Source organism: Malania oleifera, chromosome 11 (genome assembly GCF_029873635.1).
Source record: "Malania oleifera isolate guangnan ecotype guangnan chromosome 11, ASM2987363v1, whole genome shotgun sequence".
In the NCBI taxonomy this organism is placed as follows: domain Eukaryota; kingdom Viridiplantae; phylum Streptophyta; class Magnoliopsida; order Santalales; family Ximeniaceae; genus Malania; species Malania oleifera.
The window spans coordinates 75,613,551-75,637,021 of record NC_080427.1 but is presented as its reverse complement, the minus strand read 5'-3'; the positions used below and the strand labels follow the sequence as shown (position 1 = coordinate 75,637,021).

At 37.2% G+C, this 23,471-nt stretch overlaps 1 protein-coding gene across 1 annotated transcript in view; it reads left to right on the top strand.

The window, feature by feature from the left end:
- LOC131168447 (uncharacterized) overlaps nucleotides 1-11,071 on the top strand; it is a 49,698-nt gene extending 38,627 nt beyond the window's left edge. Inside the window, exons 15-16 of the mRNA XM_058127876.1 lie at nucleotides 9,452-9,647; nucleotides 10,381-11,071. Of these exons, the coding sequence (XP_057983859.1) occupies nucleotides 9,452-9,647; nucleotides 10,381-10,586 (402 nt within the window). The 3' untranslated portion in view covers nucleotides 10,587-11,071. The remainder of the gene's footprint in view (nucleotides 1-9,451; nucleotides 9,648-10,380) is intronic.
- The last annotated feature ends 12,400 nt before the right edge of the window (nucleotides 11,072-23,471 follow it).

Genomic DNA, 23,471 nt, shown 5'->3' with positions numbered 1-23,471 from the left:
TAATTTAGAAGGTTGGGAAGGAGGCTGTTGTGGTGCTAAAATTTTTGGAGTACACGGGTTTGAGGTGGATAGTTGAGATTACAGTAGTGGTGATGGGGGCAATAAAATGTTGTGATGATTTTTTTTTTTTTTTTTCAAATATTGGTGACAGGTTGTCATGTTTGTTGAAGATCTGCTGCATATGGAAAGCTACCACTCTCGGCAACTCTAAATAGTGTGCCAAGAATCACAATTAGTGTTTCTTAAATTAGACTTGCCTTATTAACTATAATTTCCTAGGATTAATTGTATAGAGTGAGTTGATTTCTTTCTATTTATAGGCACCTGACTTTATGTATAAAAGCAGCAGTATGTAATGACATTATACACAACATAATACAAAAAGTCATTTGTTAATTTTTTCTACTTGGTATCGGAGCCTAAGATTCTTAACACCCTAGCCACATATTCCATCCCTGGGAAAACCCTAGCCACCATCAGCTTCTCAAGCACACAGATTAAGGCCGTGAAAGAGGTTCAGCTGCCACCCTCTCAGGCTGAGAAAGAAGTCCAGCCACGAGGTTCAGCTGCCACCTTCTCAGGTTGAGAAAGAAGTTCAGCCACCATCCCTTCTCAAGCAAAATCCTAGCTGCTGCACGTCCCTACCCACCTGCAACTAGAAACCTCACAAAACACCATGTTTGTTGACAGTAAACATCACGTGTCAGCTATGCAATTCAACAGCCAGCATGATCAATCCAACCTCCCAATGGTGTTTGAGAACTGAATTCCAACTATTATGTCAATTGGGCACAATCAGTCAATATGACTTTCAGATGGAAGAGAGCAAGTTGGGATATCTAGATGGCTCTAAGAAGCAGCCAGAAGAAGATGAAGCTGCACCAGAGAGATGGGAAGACAAGAACTCACAGGTGTTGGCTTGGCTGATCAACACTATGCAGCCAAACATTGGGCGTAACTACGTATTCATGGAGAAGGCAAGGGATATATGGGCAGTTGTGAAAGAGGAATTTCAAGTGGAGGTAATGATGGTTCAATGTATGAGTTGGAGAATCAGATCCGAGACATTAAACAAGGTGAGTCCGATGTTAATTCCTATTTCATTACTCTAAAGGGATTATGGATAGGGGTGGCAAAATAGGTTCATGGGTCGGGTTCGGGCGGATTGTAAATGGATCGGGTCATTAACGGGTCGAGGTTAAACGGGTGCCAATCATATAAACCCTAATCTGCCCGTTTATTAAATGGGCGGGTTGCGGGTTACCCGTTTAAAAAAATTATTTATTTTAAAATATTAAAACCACAAATTACAGCACATCTGACATCTCTCTCTTATTTATTTTAAAATTTAAAATCCTAAATTATAGCACATCTCTCTCTTGGTTGAGCTTCCTCACTTATCATATCTCTCTCTCTCTCTCTCGACTTCCTCACTTATTAGATTCAAACAAAAATACAAAATCAGTAAACCATTGAGAGTTTGAGACTGAATGACCATGAGTCATTGAGTCAGCTGGAGTTAGATAGAGACGGAGACGGGTATGGTGATGGAGATGACGGTGAGCCGCGAGAATGACTAGATCTGTTCTGGCAGATCAGACTAGAGATGATTGGAGAGCTGTGACGTCAAAGTTCGAACTGACTGCGAGGTTGCGACTGTGAGAGCAAAGAGCGAGAGTCGAGGGCCTGAGAGGCGAGAGGATCTGCTACAGGAGACTATCTGCGAGAGAGAGGCGGAGCCGTGGAGTTGGGGTTGATATTTTGTGGGGGAGGGAAGGATATTGCAACTCTGCAAGTCTGCAATCGGACGATGATTGATGAAGATGGCCATCTGTCTCCCACGCGACGGAGTGGAATTGACGAGGGTAGCAAAAGGCAGCTGCAACCAGCAGAAATTTAAGGTTTTATTGCAGTAAGGTAGGGTTAGGCACTTAGATGGTTAGTGGGTTAATGTGTTTAATTTATATATAGGAATAGGAGCCAAATAAATGTCGGGTGACCCGACTTGAACCCGGGTCGACCCGTTTATAAACGGGCGGGTCACGGATTGATCCGTTTTATAAACGGGTTGGTTTTCATAAACTCAAACCCGTTTTAACTAGACGAGTCACGGGTGACCCGTTGGTTCTGGACTCGTTTTGCTAGGCCTAATTATGGATGGAATTGGATTATTATCAAAATTTGGAACTTGAGAATACTCGTATGCCAATTAGAGTTGCTTGCCTTATGGAGAAGGGTAGGACGTATAAATTCTTGGCTGGTTTACGATCTAAATTTAATAATGTGTGCTGCATGGTGATCAGTAGAACTCCTTTTCCTTCCCTTAATGAAGCTTTCTAAATTGTACAAAGTGAAGAGAGTAGAAGAAAGGCCATGACTAAGGATCAGAGTGGAGAATTTGTTGCTATGGCAATCAACAGAGATCGTAGACTTCCAAATAAAAGGAAGAAAGGGGACAACAAAGACAATCTTTGGTGTGACTGATGCCATAAATGGAGGCATAGTATTGACACTTGTTGGGAGATACATGGAAGACTAGGAGCTAATAGAGATAAAGGTAAAAAGGTGAGTAAAGCACATATGGCTAAAGGTCAACAACAGGAGGAGATTGAGTCAGCTTTTACCAACAAGCAACTTGTAGAACTAATGAAGTTACTAGAAATCCATGTCGAAATTGCTAACTCCACAGGGGGTGGTAAAACTTCCTATACTATCTGTACTACTTCAAATAACTGTAACACGTGAATTGTTGATTCAGGTGCTTTAGACCATATGACAGGAAATAGTTTTTTTTTTATATCATATATTCCTAGCCTTGGTAACCATAAAGTTGAAATTGCTGATGGTTCAGCATCAGTAGTTGCAAGAAAAGTAACAGTTCATCTTGGAGGGAAACTGACATTACCTAATGTTCTGCATGTGCCTCGACTATTAGCAAACCTAATCTCTGTTCAAAAGTTATGTAGGCAACTTAATTGTTTAGTGTGTTTTTCTGAATCTGGTTGTTTTCTTCAGGATCCGGCCTCAATGCGGAAGAGTGGTTTGGGTGAGGAAGAAAATGGGTTGTACCTGGTTAAGATGCACAATGGGCACCAACAGTAGATTCGATCCACAAGTTTTCATGGAATGCAATGACTTGGTGATCCTCCTGAAGCTTGGCTGTGGCATATGAGACTTGGTCATCCATCTTTTCTTGATCTTAGTAAAATGTTTCCCAGCCTAATAAAGCCTTCTGATGTATCCCAATTTCATTGTTCTACTTGTGAATTAACTAAACATCATAGAGTGTCTTATCCTTCAAGTACTACTAAAGCATCTACTCCTTTTTTAGTTATTCACATAGATGTGTGGGGACCTTGTTGCATATCTTCTATCTTTGGTCATCGTTGCTTTGTAACTTTCATAGATGAGCACACTAGACATATTTGGGTGTATCTGATGTGTGACAAATTTGAGGTTTTTTCACTATTTGTTATTTTTTACAGCATGATCCAAAATCTCTTTGACACAAAAATCAGAATACTTCGTAGTGACCAAGGTAGAGAATATGTCAATGACTTCAAAACATTCTTTACCGAAAAAGGCATTATTCACCATATGCCATGTGCACACACCTATAGATTTTACTCATAGCTTACTCTTTAATCATAATGTTCCTAAGCATTTTTGAGGTGATGTGCTCTTAACTACTACCTTTCTTATTAATAGGATACCTTCTTGAGTTTTAGACTTTGAATCTCCATTGGACAAACTCAAAGCTATTTATCCCACAGTTAAATTTTATTTTGATCTCCCACGACGTGTTTTCGGGTGTCTTGCCTTTGTTCAGAATCTGTTAAGCAATATTAGTATTTTCCTTGGGTACTCAATGTTTCACAACGGGTGCATGTGTTATTGTCCACAGACTCATAAGCTGTTTATTAGTAGAGATGTCACCTTCCATGAATTGGCCCCATTTTACCTCCCCTATTGCTCCGTAGGGGGAGAATAAGGTCAAATCCCGAGCATTTCTGTAGTCATAATCAAGGTCTAGATCAAGTCTCTATGTCAATTGCTATGCCCACTAATGTGCAGGAATATGAAACTATCACATAACACCCTGACCTGCGGCCTGACAGCCTGACCACCTTGAGCTGTGACTTGATCTCCTGTAACCTGAACATGCACCTGGAGACATCCTACCACTGGACACTTTGCAACCTGAGCTAGAACCCACAGACAGCCTACAACAGAATGATTCTTCTAAATTGCCAAGAACAGTAGAGTTTTTGACATACCAGAGAAGGAAAAAGACACTATCAATACCAGACAAAGAACCATGCACAACTGAACCCATTCATTACTCACAAGATCCCTTGGATGCAATAGAGGAAAGTATATTTGAAGGTACAAACTCAGCTTTAGATTTACACAGTGAACTTGATATGCCTATTGCTATTAGGAAGGGGGTTTGAACATGCACTAAACATCCACTATCGATTATCTATCCTATCATAGACTTGGACCAATGTTTAAAGCTTTCACTACCATCCTAACAAGTCTTTCCATTCCAAAGAATGTCATAGAGGCACTTCAACAGGACAATTGGCGGAAAACAGTATTAGTATCTATTTATCTTTGATAAAGGGGTCGCCCATTGCGGGAAACTCCCCACTGCTGCCCCATTTGAAGAGTTGGGAGCGTTAGAAAAAAATCTGATTTGGAAGTTGTGCACACTACCAAGAGGAAAAAGGGCAGTTGGTTGCAGATGGGTATTTGCAGTAAAGTATAAACCAGATGGAAGTGTTGAAAGGTTCAAAGCACGCCTAGTAGCTAAAGGATATAAACTCTAGGTGTTGATACTTTGAAACTTTTTCTCCAATGGCTAAGATTAATACACTTAAAATCTCACTGTCTATAGTAACAAATCTAAGTTGTGCACACTACCGAGAGGAAAAAGGGCTGTTGGTTGCAGATGGGTATTTGCTGTAAAGTATAAACCAGATGGAAGTTTCGAAAGGTTCAAAGCGCTTAGCTAAAGGATATACTCAAACTCCAGGTGTTGATACTTTGAAACTTTTTCTCCAATGGCTAAGATTAATACACTTAAAATCCTACTATCTTTAGTAGCAAATCTAGATTGGGAATTGAAACAGTATGATGTTAAGAATGCATTTCTTCATGGAGAACTTGAGGAAGAGGTCTACATGGAAATTCCACCAGGGCTAATAGGAGAAGATGTAAAGGGGAAAGTGTGTCACCTTCAGAAATCCTTGTATGGACTAAAGCAGTCACCTAGAACATGGTTTGGGAGATTTACAAGGTTCATGAGAGGAATAGGTTATAGGCAGGGTCAAGGTGATCGTACTTTATTCATCGAACACTCTACAGGTAACAAGATTGCTGTCCTGATTGTGTATGTAGATGATATTATTGTTACATGGAATGATAAAGAAGAAATGGAGAATCTGAAACTGAGGATGGCCCGAGAATTTGAGATTAAAACCTCGAAAATCTAAAGTATTTTCTAGGAATAGAAGTTGCCATATCTAAACGGGGTAGTTTTATCACTTAAAGGAAATATGTTCTTGATCTATTAAAAGAGGTTGGGATGGAAGGAAGTAGACCAACAGGAACTCCAATTGAAGCAAATGCCAAGCTAAGAGTGAATGAAGGGGGTGAAGTAGTTGATAAGGGAAGATATCAACGGTTAGTTGTAGATTAATTTACATATCACATACTAGGCCTGATTTTACTTTTGCTGTAAGTTATGTGAGCAGGTTCATGCAGTGTTTTGGTAAAGATCATATGGAAGTTGTGAATTGAATCCTAAGGTATTTGAAGTCATGCCTAGGAAAGGGCATCCTATACAAAAAACATGATACATTGAATGTAGAAGTCTATACTAACTTAGATTGGGCAGGATGTCTCGATGATATAAGATCCACTGCAGGATACTGTGTGTATATGGCGAGAAACTTAGTTACATGGAAGAGTAGGAAGCAAACTGTTGTTGTTAGATCCAGTACATAAGCAGAATTCTGAGCCCCAGCTAAAGGATTAGATGAGATATTGTGGATTAAACTAATCCTGAAGTATCTGCGAATGAACATGATTGGAACCGTGAAGCTCTACTGTGACAACAAGTCAGCAATCTCATTAGCTCACAATGCGGTACTACATGAAAGAATGAAACATATTGAGATTGATAAACACTTCATTAGAGAGATAATTGAGTCTGGAGAAGTGTGTATGCCATATATCCCTACAACTCAACAAGTGGCAGATCTGTTTACTAAAGGGTTAGACAGGAAGACTTATGAAGCTCTGGTGGACAAGCTTGGAATGATTGACATCTATTCGCCAGCTTGGGGGGGGGGGGGGGTAAGTGTTGAAGATTTGCTGCATATGGAAAGCTATGATTCTCGGCAACTCTAAATATAGAGTGTGCTGAGAATCACAATTAGTGTGTCCTAAATTAGACTTGCCTTATTCGCTATAATTTCCTAGAATTAATTGTATAGAGTGTGAGTTGATTTCTTTCTATTTGTAGGCACTTGACTTTATGTATAAAAGCAGCAGTATGTATTACATTATACACAACATAATACAAAAAATCATTCGTTAGTTTTTTCTACTAATTTCATAATAGTTAATAGTATTATTTTTGGTGATTTTGAAGAGGCAATATAGTGAGTTTTCATTGGAGCCATGCAAGTGACGGTTGTGGTGTTACTTGGGTGCATCTTGCCTTTAGTTGGTTTAACTAAAATTGAACCAACTTTGGGTGCCATTTTATAACGAGGACCAATTGAAAGATAGCATAAAATTTCAATTTATTTTCATTTTCCTATTCATTCTATCATAATGACCCACCTTGTTAAATAGGAAGAATAGTTGTCTAAAATGCTTTGATCATGTATCAACCCAGGTTATCAAGATGGTGAAAGAACACATGGTTGCTTAGTCGTGAGTGTGGCCCTTGCAATGTTTGAGTACCTTGAATAGGAAGGTAAAAACATAACTATGTAATTTTTTGTTGTGGTCCTGGTGCAACAACCCACCCCACCCCCCCCAAAAAAAAGTGTAGGGGAGAGCTGCGCCCTCCCAGAAAATCTTGCAAAGCCTTTCCTTTTGGGGGGGGGGGGGGGGGAATTATTGCCTTCCATGCCTTCAAATGCTAGTGGGTTCAATCCTATGTACTCTGTTACTATATTTACTGATAGAGCTGAAAAAATTCGGCTCTATCAAGTCCACAAGTATCCAAGTTCTACTATGATCTAGCTGATCATAATTTTTTTGAATTTCAGTTTGAATTATGTTGAAAGTTAGAAAATATTTAATGTGAATTTGTTAGAAGAAATAGGCTATTTCAGTAATTATGTGGTGTAAGTAGGGGATTTTTTGTCTTCCAAGCTTTTTTATTATGAATCTATAGAAGGGCAAACCTGGAGCTGAATGTAACTTCAGGAAACTACTGCCTCCTTCTCTCTCTTTTTCTTCCTCATTTCTTCTGTCCTTTTCTTCTTCTTGCCTCTCCATCTCTAACTTTACAACATGGTATTAGAGTCTTCTTGTATGGAGATCTGCAGGAAGAGGAACATGGAGCAATCTCCTAGGTATGTTGCTCAGGGGGAGGATTATGAGGTATGTAGATTGCATAAGGCCGTCTTAAACAATCTCCTCGAGCCTGGTTTGATAAATTTAGTGAGCTGATCTTTGCCTTTGGTTTCATTCAGTGCTACTCTGATAATTTGGTCTTTGTTTGCCAAAGCGAGACAGGTGTGGTACTTCTAGTAGTTTATGTCGAGGGCATCATCATCACTGATAGTGAGCAAACTGGGATTGCAGATGTCAAATAGTTACTTCAAGAAAAATTTCAAATCAAGGACTTAGGTATCTACATTACTTTCTTGGTATCGAGTTTGTACGGTGTAACAAAGGGTTGAATCTATCTCAACAAAAATATTTGACATGCTAAGTGAGACTGGTATGCTGGGAGCTAAATCTGTTGATACTCTTGTGGATCCCAATGTGAAGCTATCTAGGGATGTTGGACCAGACTTTGAACGTAAACATCGATCTAGGTAGTTGGTTGGCAAGTTGATCTACCTGACTGTTGCTAGATCAAATATATCCTTTGCTATGGGGCCGGTGAGTCAGCTTATGGAAAATCCCAAACAACCACATTGGGATGCTGCTTGTAGGATCATAAGGTATCTCAAAGGCTCTCCTGATAGAGGTTTGATATGTATCTATGTAATAGAAACTATGAGATCATGGGATGCTCTGATGCAGTTTGGGCTAGCTTAGTTGATGATCGAAGGTCTACTACTGGATTCTCTACATTTGTGGGAGGTAATCTTGTCACTATAGCTAGAAACAAACCACTATAGCTAGATCTAGTTCTGAAGCAGAATACCGAGCTACGGCTTATACTATGAGTGAGCTTATGTGGTTGAAGTCTCTTGTGTCAAAGATTGGATTCTTGATCAAGAAGCCTATAGATATGTTTTGTGATTATCAAGTTGCCATTTATATTGCTAGCAACCCAGTGTTTCATGAGAGGACAAAGCACATTGAAGTTGACTGTCATTTTGTGAGAGATGCTGTGTTGAAGAAGGTTGTAAGGACTCCATTTGTGAAATCTGTGGATCCATTAGCCAATGTTTTCATGAAGGCTTTATTTAAGCCTGCCTTGTCTAATGACTGTAACAAGCTGGGGTTAGGTGATATAAAATACCTCTAGCTTGAGGGGGGGTGCTAGAAAAAAAGCAGGCTACTTTGGTATTATGTGGTGTAAGTAAGGGTATTTTTGTCTTTCAAGATTTTTTATTTTTAATATATAAAAGGGCAGACCCGAAGCTGAACGTAACTCCAGGAAACTTCTGCCTTATATCTCTTTCTTTCTTCCTCTTTTCTTCTTTTCTTCTTCTCGCCTCCATCTCTAACTTTACAACAGAATTCATTTAATTAATGAGAAGACATACACCATTATAGATTTATATATTTTGACCCAACAATATAGATTTTACATGATAATGGGCAAATTAAAAGTTAGACAATTTAAACTATAATTATTGTGTATTTAGCTCACTTATAATTAGCTTCCTAGGATGCCTATGACTCTTCATATATATGCAAATTATTTCTTGTCAAGTATTGCTAACATAAGGCTAGTTTTTGCTACCTGATAGAACTCTCAGATATTATCCATTTGTTGCATTGGGTTATTCGGCATAATTTATTTTTGGGTTTATCATATTCAAGGAGTGATTACAGGTTTCCCACTTTTCCCATCTTATACAAACACTATTTTAAGCATAAATCTGTCTTTCTTGAAGTAATGCATTTATCTGCAATTGTATGTTGCCTGCTTAGTCATAATTATTATTATTATTATTATTATTATTTTCAATTGCGTTCTGTAGGATAAGACATAGGTATTATTTATTGAAATCTATTCTTGCAGGCATCTGGAGGAGGACTTGCTTTTCTTAGAAAATGTTCTTCCTTGCAAGTGAGTAATGCAGATCAAAAACCAACCCTCGGATTGCTTGCATATATAAATGGTGATCATGAGTATGTCATTTTCGACCCATATGGCAAAGAACCACATGAGATTACCATGACTCGTCGGGAGAATCTCTCTGCTGTACAAGAAACAGGTGGGCTTCCTACTCGTCATTATTTCATGATACTACATCGATTATTTATGAGTCATGTGACTGCATCTTATGTTGCATATCCATTCACTGTTAACCTTTTATCATGTTATGAGTGTTAAATTGAGTCCTATTCATTGAACATAATTTAACACAAAAAGAAGGGGGAAAAAAAAAAGATGCATTTGAAAACTTATAACTAATACACACATATATATACAAACACACAGGTAGGGATATTATTTGAGATTACTTTTGTAAATTATACTCGGAATTTTTTTGTAATGAAAAAGGAAGAAATAAATGCTCGTAAAAAACAGAAACTGCTACAAACAAAGAAACTAAGTTAATGGGCAAAATCACCACATTTAAAGTCAATGACATTTAATGCATGAATATTTCTTAAAATTGCACCTTAAGGTTAAGAAAGCCTGCATGCAGACAGAAGCACATTTATGTGTGGACTTCCTTTACTTTAAGGTGGTGTTTTAAGAAATATTTCTGCTTTAAATGGTGCTGTTGGTTTAGATATATTTCATGAGAGCTCATTTGTCCTCTAATTTTATTGTATGGACACCTTTTAGAATCTTTTTGTTCACTCGCTATCATTTCAAAACTAATATTTACAAATTAAGCTTTAAGTTTGTATCCTGAAAGCCTCAGAATTAAAGGATATTTGTCTTACTTTCCCATTTTTTTTTTGACACCATTTTCCTTTTACCTGTATTTTTAAAAGGGGAGTTTGGGTATGCATCTATATACGGGGCGCTACCGGAGTTTGACAAGAAGAGAAGCCAGGCCCCAACTGTCCCACGCGTACCAGCTGAGAGGCCTTGGGAAACTTTATTCAGTGGTTCATCACATAATCTTCCACCTCTCCCTAAATTGTGTTCAGCATTCTTGGAATCTTTGCTGGAAAAGAGAACTGCTCTAGTAGAGTGACTTCTTTACATGCAACCACTTCAACAGAGGAAACAGGAAGGAGCAAAATTATTGTCTTATTTTCCCCATTTTTCCTGACACTGTTCTTGGGGAGAAAGAGGAAAGCCTTTGTTTGTACTGGCTGGATACGGCAGCACAATTTCAAGAAAGGTCTGTATTGGCTACTGAATGATGACGAGGAAGATAAGGAGGGCACATACGGCAGCACAATTCGGAGAAAGGTGACCTATTGGAACACTAAGGTGCAGAATCTACAAGAAGATTTGTAAGTAGAAGCCAAATATTAGAAAAGAAATATTGTTGGGTTAAAGAAATTTTGGAATCTTGGGAGAAAAGTAGAAGCTGAATTTTCTCAGCTTAGAAAATTTTGTAATTTTTATATAATACATGAGTTGAAATCCTCTGTATCGTTAGATTATGTTGAGGTCAAATTTTTAGTAGAGATTGTCTGCCAATTTGAGAAAAGCTACGGCTTATTAATTTTATCATTATTTTTTATTTTTTTATTTTCTAAGAAAAGTTATCTTCTGTCCTTATCTTCCTCCCTATAAACATGTATTTGAGGGGAAAAAAAAAATTACGAAGGTTAATAAAATTGTAAAAGAGAAAAGCATACAATAAAAAAACTGATTTGAACTAATGATTTTTAAAAGAAATCAGATGTGGGGAAAATAATTGATGATACCCATTCATGAAAAAATCCGTGGGGTTGGAGAATTGAAATTTTAGCTCTTCTTCCCATGAAATATCAAAATGCCCATTTGGATGTTGCTATCCTATGATCTTACCATCCATACTTTGCCAAATCGATTCAGATCCTAAGCAGAACCTTATTAAGCAGGCTCCTTTGGATCCTTAGAATCTTAGATTGAGATCCTATTTGACATCCTACTTGTGTAATGGAATATGAATTTTTTTGTTTAGGATATTGAAAATGAAGGTTCAATATATATTTTATTGGACCAAACACTTTACCTTTGTAATATACACAATTTAGTCTAGTTTACTCGAATGTATCAAAATTAGAGCAAAGTACCGAGCATTACCCAGTTATCTATTAGCAAACAGACTTCTTTTGACAATAGTTCAAGTATACTGAAACCTTTTGAGGTTAATAGAGATTTTCAATAAGTTGGGAGTTGTATAGTTAAGCTAAGAGCTTAAAGTTGTTGGCTTGTAATAGTTACACATTACCATTGTTTTTTACTTTCTTTCTTTTGCCTATCTTTTTCTTCCCAAAGTGGGCATATTTATTTTTCTTCTTTCTTTTCTCTTTGATTTTGACTAGCACAAAATTCTTCTTCAACAAAAAAAATTTTAGTTTTTTTTAGGATCAAGATTGTTGAAGGAAAAACCTACTAGGTAGTACCTAGCAAGTTAGCTACATTCTTGAAGTTTGTTTTAATCTGTTAAACTACTTATTTTTAAAGAGAGTTTTCATAAAATGTCAAATACCTAATTTTTTAAATTTATTTACTTTGTAAGTAGAATCTTATGATCCACAAATTAATAATATGATCCAAGCTTGCAGAACCCCTCCAACGATCTAGTTAGCTTAAATGCATCAAAATTAGAGAAAAGTGGCAAGCATTACCTAGTTCTCTACTAGCAAGCGGACTCCACTTTTTCCAACAACAGTTGAGGCCAACTAAGACCTTTGAGATTTGTTGACTTTTTGAGTTCGATCTCTGGTTTTGTTAATGACAAACTGCAAGTTTCTTATATGTGTTTTCAGTGCTTTAGTAGACTTAATATTTCAGCACACATAAGATCAAGGGATATGGAAGCCAGAAGGAACTCAAAGAACTCATACATCTGGCGTAGTCCATGAAGTGAAGAGCACTGAAGAAGACATATTTATTTTGATTGTAAATGCATTTTAGTTTTTAATTTGGTCTGTAATAAATGCATGACATGCATGATGTGAATGGATAGCTCAAAACGATCATAGACAGACCCTAAGGACCAACACACTTCACAGAAAATCTTTTCTTAACAACTAAATTCATACAAAAAGGTTTAAATTGGTTAGGGTCTAAATCGGGGCAAAAGCAAAGCCTTCGGTTGATCAAAGGACGACCGACGTTGCGTTTTTGGGCTTAATTCAAAAGCCTCAACCATAGGGAACCAGACAAGGACCATAGCTGACCTTAGGACACAAAATCTTTAATGGAAAAATCCCTCACTTAAAAATCATACTCATACATTTAAGGGAAAATTTTGTTAAGGTCAAAATCAGGGGCAAAATAGAAATTTCACTTGCCTTGGTCGACCAACCATTGCAAAGTCATTTGACCTTGGTCGATCGAACTAAGAAGTTGACCAAAGTCAAAGCCCTGGTCGACCGAACCAAACTAGTAATAACTAGCTTGGTCGACTGAACACTTTGTTGGCTAAAAAGTCAAAAGTTGATTGAGCCTCGGTCGACCGAATCCCTGACAGTGTAAAAGCTTTGGTCGATCGAACTGGTCAGAAGTCAACAAGTTGACTTCTCACGGTCAACCATTCTGAAATGAATGTACTATCCCTAGTTGACCAAATCAAAAGGTGTCTGGACTCCTAGCTACTCGGTCGAGCAAATGTATAGTTCATTTTGGCTTGGGTTGATCGAACCATATGAGCGGTCAACCGAACCTTGGCCATGGTCGACCGAACCTATGAAGGGTTCAAAATCACCTTGAGACGGTCGACCATATCCTTAGTTCAAAATTGCCACGATCGACCGAACTTGTTAAAGTGGTCGACTGAACCTTGAATATGGTCGACCAAACCTCTTGAGTTGGTCAATTTTTTACCGAGATGAAACGAGGTTAATTTTATTAATCGTCATTAAACTTTTTCCAAAGTACCTCCTATGTCCCCAACGGTTATATTTTTAGCAAAATCTATATATACCTCCCAATTTGCCTTGATTAGCAAGAATATTAATTTTTGATTAGCAAAAATTATCTCCAAAATATTTTGTGCAATAATTTTATGCTCTTTGATTTTAAAGCATATTTGATTCTCTTTCTCATTATTCCTTTGCAAAATCATCTTAGAAAGAGAAAGCATATAGTTCTCATCCTCTTCATTTGCAAACCCATTGCAACTTGAAGAGTGATTAATAAACATTCTTTAAACATTCTTGTTGGCATATTTTCATATATTTCAAAAGCCTATACTCTCTCATTCATATTTGTAAATTTTTTTTAGAGAGTAAGCTTGAGTTCTTTCCTTATTATTTCATTCATAGATATTGTTGGGAAGACTCTTCATTTGCTTGTGAATCTTTGCATCCTTATTGCAAGATTCAAAAGCTTGCTTTGAGTTTTTGATAAAACCATTTTTGCAAGCTTAAACCCTAATATATACTGTGCTCGAAACTTGAAAAATATTTTTGAAGATATTTGTTTAGGGTTTCAAAGATTCATTGATAAATACATTTGGTAAAAAATTTATATTTATATCAAAGATCTTACTCTCACATACTCATATTCACATATTACTGAGAGTTAAAATATAGTTTACCCATTCTCACATTGAGCTTTTACTTCATAACATACGTGAGTACATTTGTGCTTCAACTTGTGCACATCTGCTTTTGTAGAAGCATTCTATTTGTACGAAAATTTCTAATCTGTTATATTCCTGATGGGTTGTTAGAAGAGGGAGACTAGTTCTGTGAATAGTCCCATATTGCTTTGACTCGGCTAGGAGAGCACCGGACTGGTATAGACTTGGTTAAGAGAACTAGGTGCACCATCCTGGTAAGGTGTTGTAATCGGTGTCACTCCACCCATTAAGTAAGTCTTAGTGGAATCCTCTTACTTGTGAGCTTGAGGTGGGGACGTAGGCAGTATTGACCAAACCCCGATAACATATCTGGTGTAGCTTTTATTTTTTCGCAATTTCTTTTCCGAACTTGCATGTTATTATTTATTGCTTTGATAGTTTTATATATAAGCATTAAATGATTAATAATACTGAGATTGATTTATTAGTTTAAATATTCACTCAATAGTTTATCTATGTTATTGGGAAATGCTTAGACAACCCTAGGTTGTGTTATACTGTTGTAGATTAGTTATACCTAAGAAGAAATAATTTTAAATTTCCAATTCACCCCCCTCTTGCAAATACACCAATTCCAAAATAGAGTTTCAATAAATTGGGAGTTATATAATTAAGCTGAGAGCTTGAAGTTATAGCCTTGTAGCAGTTATGCATTACTAGTGTTGTTTTTTTACTTTCTTTCTTTTGCCTATCTTTTTCTTCTCAAAGCAAAGAGCAAAATTATTTTTCTTGTTTTCTTTTCGATTTTAACTAACACAAAATTCTTCTTCCTTCAACAATTTTTTTTTTCAAAATTTTTAAGGTTCAAGACTGTTGAAGGAAAAACCTACTAGGTACTACCTAGCAAGTTAGCTACATTCTTGAAATTTATTTTAATTTCTTAAACTTTGACCAAGTTTTTAGACTTATTTTTAGTGAGATTTTTAATAAAATGCAAAATACCTAAAATTTTAATATATTTTACGTTGTATGTAGAATCTTACGATCCACAAATTGATCCTATGATCCAAGCTTGCAGACCCCTCGAACGATCTTACGTAGAATCCCAATTATAACAATCTTACTTTTCCCTCACTTCTCTCATTTGATGATTAAGATAGTTGTAGATTAATTTAGGACACAGAGTCGTGTTTGGTCATATAGGGGAAGAGGTACATGTCCATGATAGGATGAAGTTAAATTTAAAATTTTCTCAAAGAATTTGAACCTCTCTTATCTTCTAATACTACCCTTGAGGACCCTAAGTTTCTTTCTTCGTAAAAAACATAGGTGTCACGACAATATTATCCCTTGTCCGCTAAAATTATAATTTGTAAGCTTATATAGGGTCACATTTCTTGCACAAAACAGTTTTAGTGGAGGGTATCGATTCTCTTGGGGCATGTAAGTCTTTCTCTCAAATGATTTTATAGAAGATGCATATTTGTAAGTGAATGACGCGATAAAGCTATTAAAGTTACCTTTTGATAGTGTATTAATTCTCTTACCATGCACATTCATAAAAAGGACACAAGATGCAAATTTTCTTGATATCATATTATACAACATTAGGGAGATTTTAGTCTTGTAAAAATATATTAGGTCTCAATTTTGTGATAAGTATTTTATAGGCCAAACATGTGAAGTCAATAGGTTAAAGTAAGCATTATCTCATGAAAGTTTGGTTGAGACGGTCGCATTTGGCATCAGTCATTTTGAGAAATTCTACTATATGGGTGGGTGGTTGCTCATCGATCTTATAGAGAAGTGTAGGCCACTTCAACAAGAGTGTAAAGATGAGATAAAAACTTTTCACGGTCTCACGATCAATTATGTACTACGACGTTAACTATAAGGGTATATTAGGTCACAATATGATGTCCAACGATTTGAAGTTGATAATACATCAACAGCCGAGACAGTGACGGGTTCTATGCCCCTGCGGGGATGGAGCAACAGAAGTTTTGAGGAGTGAGGTTGGGATTGTCAAACTTATAAATTGTTTAATTGTGAGAAATAATTTTATTTTATAAAAATTACAAAAACGCCATTTTTTTTTTTTCAATTGTCAAACTCTTCTATAGGAAAATATATTTCTATAATTTTTCAAGTTTTCTAAATAAATTTTGAAAAAAATTGAAAAGAAATGAAAGACCAATTTCCAATCCTTCCCTATTCTTGTTCTACCTTCAAGATGGAAGCGACATATAGACCACTGAGCTTGTATTTTTTTTTCCCTACAAACTCATCAAATTTGACTATTATTAATATTTTTTTGAATGATCAAGCTTGTATTCAAACAAAGATATATATATATATTATTAAAAATGAAAATTTAGATGCATTCATTCTGGAAATTTTAGTCATTTTACAAGTATCCTATCCAGAGGCTTTAGGGTGCGCCTGGAAGTATTTGCAAATTATTATAATTCTGAAGGGAAGGGATTTGAGAGGAAAATCTTGTCTGGCAGCATTACTTCAGAATACTCTCGCGCTCAACATAGATGAATTCATCCCATCACAGTTATAAGTAGATTCATTCATGGGCTGGAGCCTCCAGTGCATGAGCTCCCTGTAGTTATGCATTCATTTGGGGATTGGAAACAGAGCTCATATCTATATATATGTGTGTGTGTGTATTTATTTGAATTTTAAAATTTTCCAAATATGTGCACTTTGTTTGGTGCATCATTTGAAAATTTTCTTGGGTTTATGGTGCTTCATGTTAGGAATATACGAACAAATTCCCGAAACCTGTGAGAAACAAATAAAGAAAGAATAACGCCAAAGAAAAATTCAATCACACGCACAAGACAATATTTACGTGGTTCGGCAATTTTGCCTACGTCCACGGAATTGCAGGGATTTCAATATTATCAGGAAGAAAGTACAGAGAGTGCGGCGATACAATTCTCTCGCTCTCGCTCTCTCTCGCGGATACAACCACACAAACCCTAATCACCCGAAAGCATAGGGCACCTTGCTCATATGGTCCCTTTCTTCTTCTATCTTCGGTGACTGTTCCTTGCTTAGTTTGAAATGACTCCCCAAGGGTGTGCTCACTGGTTTAGATTCATTCATGTTGAATCTACTGAGAATTTTCTTCACATACTCTGACTGTGAAAGCTTCAATGTACCAGTAGCCTTGTCTCTAATAATTCTCATTCCAAGGATTTGCTTTGCAGCTCCCAAATCCTTCATTGCAAACTGTTCTGACAATTGCTTCTTCAGATTATTAATCTCCTCAATGCTAGACCCTGCAATAAGCATATCATCTACATATAGCAGTAAAATGATATAAGAATTGTCAAAGAACTTAACATAACAACAGTGATCAGCTTCACATCTCTTGAACTCAATTTTATGCATAAAGCTATCAAACTTCTTATACCACTGTCTTGGAGCTTGTTTTAGACCATACAAGCTCTTTTTCAGTTTGCACACTAAATTCTCTTGTCCCTGGACAATGAACCCTTCTGGCTGAATCATGTAGATGTCTTCCTCCAAGTCACCGTGAAGGAATGCCGTTTTCACATCTAACTGCTCAAGATGTAGATTTTCTGCAGCCACCATTCCCAGTACCAGTCTAATTGTTGATATCTTCACAACTGGAGAAAATATTTCTGTAAAGTCAATGCCTTCCTTTTGCTGAAACCCTTTGACAACTAATCTGGTTTTGTAGCGCTTGCTACCATCATGTTCGTTCTTTATTCTGTATATCCACTTGTTGTGCAGAGCCTTCTTCCCTACTGGCAATTCAGTTAGTTCCCATGTCTGATTCCCCAACAAGGAGTCCATCTCATCCTTCATGGCTAACTCCCACTTGCTTGAACTCTTGTCCTGCAAGGCTTCATCATAATACTCTGGCTCACCACCATCAGTTAGCAGAAGATAATTTAAAGCAGGTGAATAACACTGTGGAGGTCTAGTGGCCCTGGAAGATCTACGGACCGCAGCTACAGGTGTAATTTGAATTTCCTGCAATTCTACATTCTCCCTATTATCTTCACCCCTTTCCTGGACAGTATTTTCAGTCAACTCATCTAAGTTAATAAACTCAGAATTTTTCTGATCTATCGCTATGACATCTGACACTACAGTTGACCTGTCCTTGTACATAACTTGTTCGTTAAATATCACATTTCTACTTCTGATGATTTTCCTGTTTTGTTCATCCCAAAACCGATAGTCAAATTTCTCATCACCATAGCCAATGAAATAGCATATTTTGGACTTTGCATCAAGTTTACTACGAGCATCAGAATCAACATAAACATAAGAAACACAACCAAAAACTTTTAAGTAAGAAAAATTTACCTCTTTATCGCTCCAAACCTCTTCAGGAAGTCTAAACTCCATGGGAACTGAAGGTCCTCGGTTTATCAGATAAGCTGCAGTACTGACAGCATCAGCCCAAAAAATTTTTGGTAATCCAGCATGTAGCCTCATACTCCTAGCACGCTCGTTGAGAGTTCTGTTCATGCGCTCAGCCACACCATTCTGCTGTGGTGTCCCAGGAATGGTCTTTTCCATTTTGATTCCATGTGCAGCACAATACTCTCTGAACCCTCCATCTATGTACTCTCCTCCGTTGTCCGACCTCAAACACTTTACTTTCAAACCTGTCTCAGTCTCAACCATAGCCTTCCACTTCTTAAAAGTTTCAAATACATCATATTTATTTCTCAGAAAATAAACCCATACCTTTCTGGTTGAGTCATCAATGAAAGTAACGTAGTACCTTGAACCCTCAAGGGATACAACAGGAGAAGGACCCCATAAATCTGTGTGCACTAACTCCAATTTTTCAGCCTTCGGTGTTCTGCCACTTTTCAAGAAACTCACCCTTTTCTGCTTTCCTAAGATGCAGCTTTCACACAATTCAAAATCAACAGACTTCAATTCCAGCAGTTTCCCTCTTGACAGCAGCATCTTCATCCCCTTCTCACTCATGTGACCAAGTCTGCAGTGCCATAAGCTTGTATCAGTATTTGCTTCAGCAACTGCAATTGTATCTCTTGGACTTGACGTCATGTATAAAGTACCAGATTTCTTTCCACGAACCAATACTCTGACTCCCTTTGTAACCTTCCAAGTGCCACCAGCAAACAACATCGCATGCCTTTCATCATCAAGCTGTCCGACAGAAATCAAATTCCTTCTCAGGTCAGGAATATGTCGTACCTTCTCTAGTAACCAAAGAGACCAATTTGGCAGTGACATCCGGACGTTTCCCATACCCACAACATCCAAGGCTGTACCATCAGCCAAATATACCTTACCAAAATCTCCTGCTACATAATTCTGTATGATTTCATGGTGTGAAGTAGTATGAAATGAAGCTCCTGAGTCCAAAAACCAATCATCAAGTGGACTGTCTACTACAAGAAGTAGTGCATCCTGTACCTTTTCTGTTACAGCATTAACGGAATCATCCTCACTCTTCTTCTTAAGACTTTTGCATTGTCTCCTAAAGTGACCTGTTTTCCCGCAGTTCCAGCATTGTCCCTTTTGGCCAGGTCTGGACTTACTTTTGTTTCGATTATAGTTTCTGGATTTTGATCTACCCCGATCTGAATTTCGGTCATTACCTCTGCCTCTGGTCTCAAGATTTAGGGCAGAGTCGGATCCTAAGATTTCGCCTGCATCTCTTCTGCGAATCTCCACAGCCAGAATTAAATCCCGTATATCATTATACTTCAGTTTTTCCTTTCCAGTAGAATTGCTTACTGCCATCCTCATTGCCTCCCAACTGTTTGGCAACGAAGCCAAAACGATCAGTGCACGAATCTCATCATCAAAATCAATTTCTACCGACGATAATTGATTTGTGATAGTATTGAACTCATTCAGATGTTGTGCTACAGATGCGTTTTCTGTCATCTTTAAATTAAATAATTTCTTCATCAGATGTACCTTGTTATTTGCTGATGGTTTTTCATACATACCAGATAGAGCCTTCATCAAATCTCCTGTAGTTTTCTCCTTCACGACGTTGTGTGCAACAGACCTGGACAGAGTTAATCTTATAACTCCCAGTACCTGTCTGTCAAGGAGAGTCCATTCCTCGTCCTTCATAGTAGCAGGTTTTTCTCCTAGAAGCGGTAGATGTAACTTCTTCCCATAGAGATAATCCTCGATCTGCATCCTCCAGAATCCAAAGTCTGTGCCATCAAACTTTTCTATTCCAGACGCCCTTCCTACTTCCTCTGCCATTGCTCCCACTCGAACCTAACCCTAGGCTCTGATACCAGTTGTTAGGAATATACGAACAAATTCCCGAAACCTGTGAGAAACAAATAGAGAAAGAATAAAGCCAAAGAAAAATTCAATCACACGCACAAGACAATATTTACGTGATTCGACAATTTTGCCTACGTCCACGGAGTTGCAGGGATTTCAATATTATCAGGAAGAAAGCACAGAGAGTGCGGCGATACAATTCTCTCGCTCTCGCTCTCTCTCGCGGATACAACCACACAAACCCTAATCACCCGAAAGCACCCTTTTTATATGTTGCGCCTAGGGTTCCGTTCCGAATGGGCTCCATGGACTAAGCCTTAGGATAGAAATCTCTAATTAAACAGAGGTCGGGTCATAATCCAAATTAAGACACAACTAGGTTCCACAAAAGCCTAACACTTCAAAGGGGGATAGAAGCCAATTCTAAGAAAATACAAGCCTTGATCGAGATGAAAGCATCTTGAAATAAGCATGAAGTCCAGAAGCTAACTGAACATGCACGTTAGCTTTGTGGAGATTTATTTCCCAGGACACAGATAAGTGCCAGCCCTGTTGCTCAAAGGTACAAAACTTTCGATGGACTGAATTATTGGAACAGAAGAATAGAAAAAACAGAGAAGAAAAAATATTGAAAAATGCCTCTTTAATTTACTAACTTGATGAAGAAATTACATATATAAAAAGCTAGTGCTGCAGCACTTTTGCTTACTACTTAAAATGAGTGGGATAAGACCACTGTTTATAAGGCAGAGTACATGGGGAATAGATGGGAAATTTTAATATTCTAGTGACTCAACAACTCATTAAACAAACCTACAAATAAGGCAAAAAATATGACAAGTTCCTAGACTAAATAACTCACTCCTGTGCTATTAATGGATGACAACTGTATTCCACTTTGAAAAAACTGAACAGAACTTTGAATTAGAATCACATTGACTGCAACTTGCTGATTGAATAATTTTATTGCTGAATGTTTTGCTGACTGTAAGCTGAGTTGTCTGCTGAATTTTCAACTAAATAACTGAATTAACTGATTTTAGTAGGTTCACGACTTTCTCAAAAAGTCCCCTCTAAAGTCCTGAGTCCTAGCATGTCTCTGAACTTCAAAAACTTCTCAGTAGTAATAGGTTTTGTGAGCATGTTTGCTGGTTGTTCATTAGTGCTGATGAATTCTAACTGAATTTCTTCCTTCTGCACAAGGTTACGAATAAAGTGATGTTTGACCTAAATATGCTTTATCTTGCCATGAAAAACTAGGTTCTTAGTTTGAGCTATTGCAGACATATTATCACAATAAATGGTTGTAGGACCCTCTTGCTTCATCCCTAAATCACTAAGTAATTTCCTCAGCCAAACTCCTTCATAAGCAGCCTTTGTTGCTGAAATATATTTTGCTTCTACAGATGACAAGACAACAATGTTTTGCTTTCTTGAACACCATGAAATGGTGCCATTTCCAAGGCAGAAAACATATGCCGATGTGCTTTTTCGATCATCAACTGATCAGGCCCAATCACTGTCAGTGAAATTGGTCAAAACAAACTCAGAATCATTGCTATACTTCAGTCCAAGTTTTAGTGTGCCTTTAAGGTATCTTAATACCCTTTTAGTTGCTACATAACGAAGTACACTTGGGTTGCGCATGAACCTAGACAACATACTAACAACTTGTGTAATATCAGGCCTAGTACGAGTTAAGTAAATACAAGATCCAACTAAACTCCTATACTGATTTTCGTCGATTTTCTTAGCTCCATCATCAGAATTTAATTTTTCATTTAAAGCCATAGGAATACTTACAGCCTTACAATCCTTCATATGAAATTTATTCAAGATATTAGCTGCATACTTCTCTTGGGAAATGAAAATTTCCCTTCTTCCTTACTTAACTTGCATCCTAAGTAAGTACTTCATGGTCCCTAAGTTTGTCATTTCAAAATTTTTCATCATTGAGTGCTTGAAATCAGCAAGTAAATGAAGATTGCTTCCAAAGTAAATCAGATCATCAACGTACAAGCAAACAATGATGAAATCACCTTTATTTAAAAAAAATAAAAAATAAAGAGTTGGTTCATGAGAGCTTTTATAAAATCCTGAATTCTTAAAATAAGAATCAATCTTACTGTTCCAAGCTCGTGGAACTTGTTTGAGACCATACAAAGCCTTGTTCAATTTGTACACCATTTCTTCTTTACCCTTCACTTCATATCCACGTGGCTGCTTAAAAAAAACTTCCTCATTCAATTCTCCGTTGAGAAACGCAAATTTAACATCCATTTGATACACATTTAACTCCAATTTGACAGCTATTGCAAGTACAAGCTGAATTGTCTCAATTCTTGCAATCGGTGCAAAGGTCTCATTGAAATCAACTCCAGGTTGTTGAGAATAACATTTGGCAACTAATCTGGCTTTGTACTTTTGAATGGAACCATCCTCTTTGTACTTGGTTTTGTAAACCCACTTGAAACCAATAATGTCTTCGCCTTCAGGAGGATCCACAAGCTTCCATGTGTTGTTCTTTTCAATCATGTTCAACTCTTCTTTCATAGCCTTTTTCCATTTTTTATCCTTCATTGCATCTTCAAAATTCTGTGGCTCACAAGAGAAAAGAGCAAATTCTGGATTTTCATGAGAAAAATAGCTTCTAAAATCACCATACCTCTCCGGAGGTCTTCTAACTCTTTCAGATCTTCTTAGGACAGGTAAAGAGGATGAAGTTCCTTCATTTTATAAATTTTCATATTTTGAACTAAGGTTCTTGGGTGCAATTTCAGCTTCTAGAATTGTTGGATTCTGAGATTCAGTAGCTGATTTAGGTTTTGTTGCTTCAGCTGGTACAAAATATGGATTATTTGTTGAGTTATGGCCGCTGGAAGTTCGCTACCATACTCCCCTTTCGTCAAAGATGACATCTCTTACCACTGTCAGGTTGTGATTAACATGATTTAGTAGCCGATAGCCCTTTGATTCATCGTTGTACCCAATAAACAGAAGCTTTTCTCCCTTCTGATCAAACTTGTCCTTATTAGGAGCTTTGTTGAGTGAGTAGACTAGACAACCAAACACTTTCAAATGACTAACGTATGGTTTTCTCTAACTCCA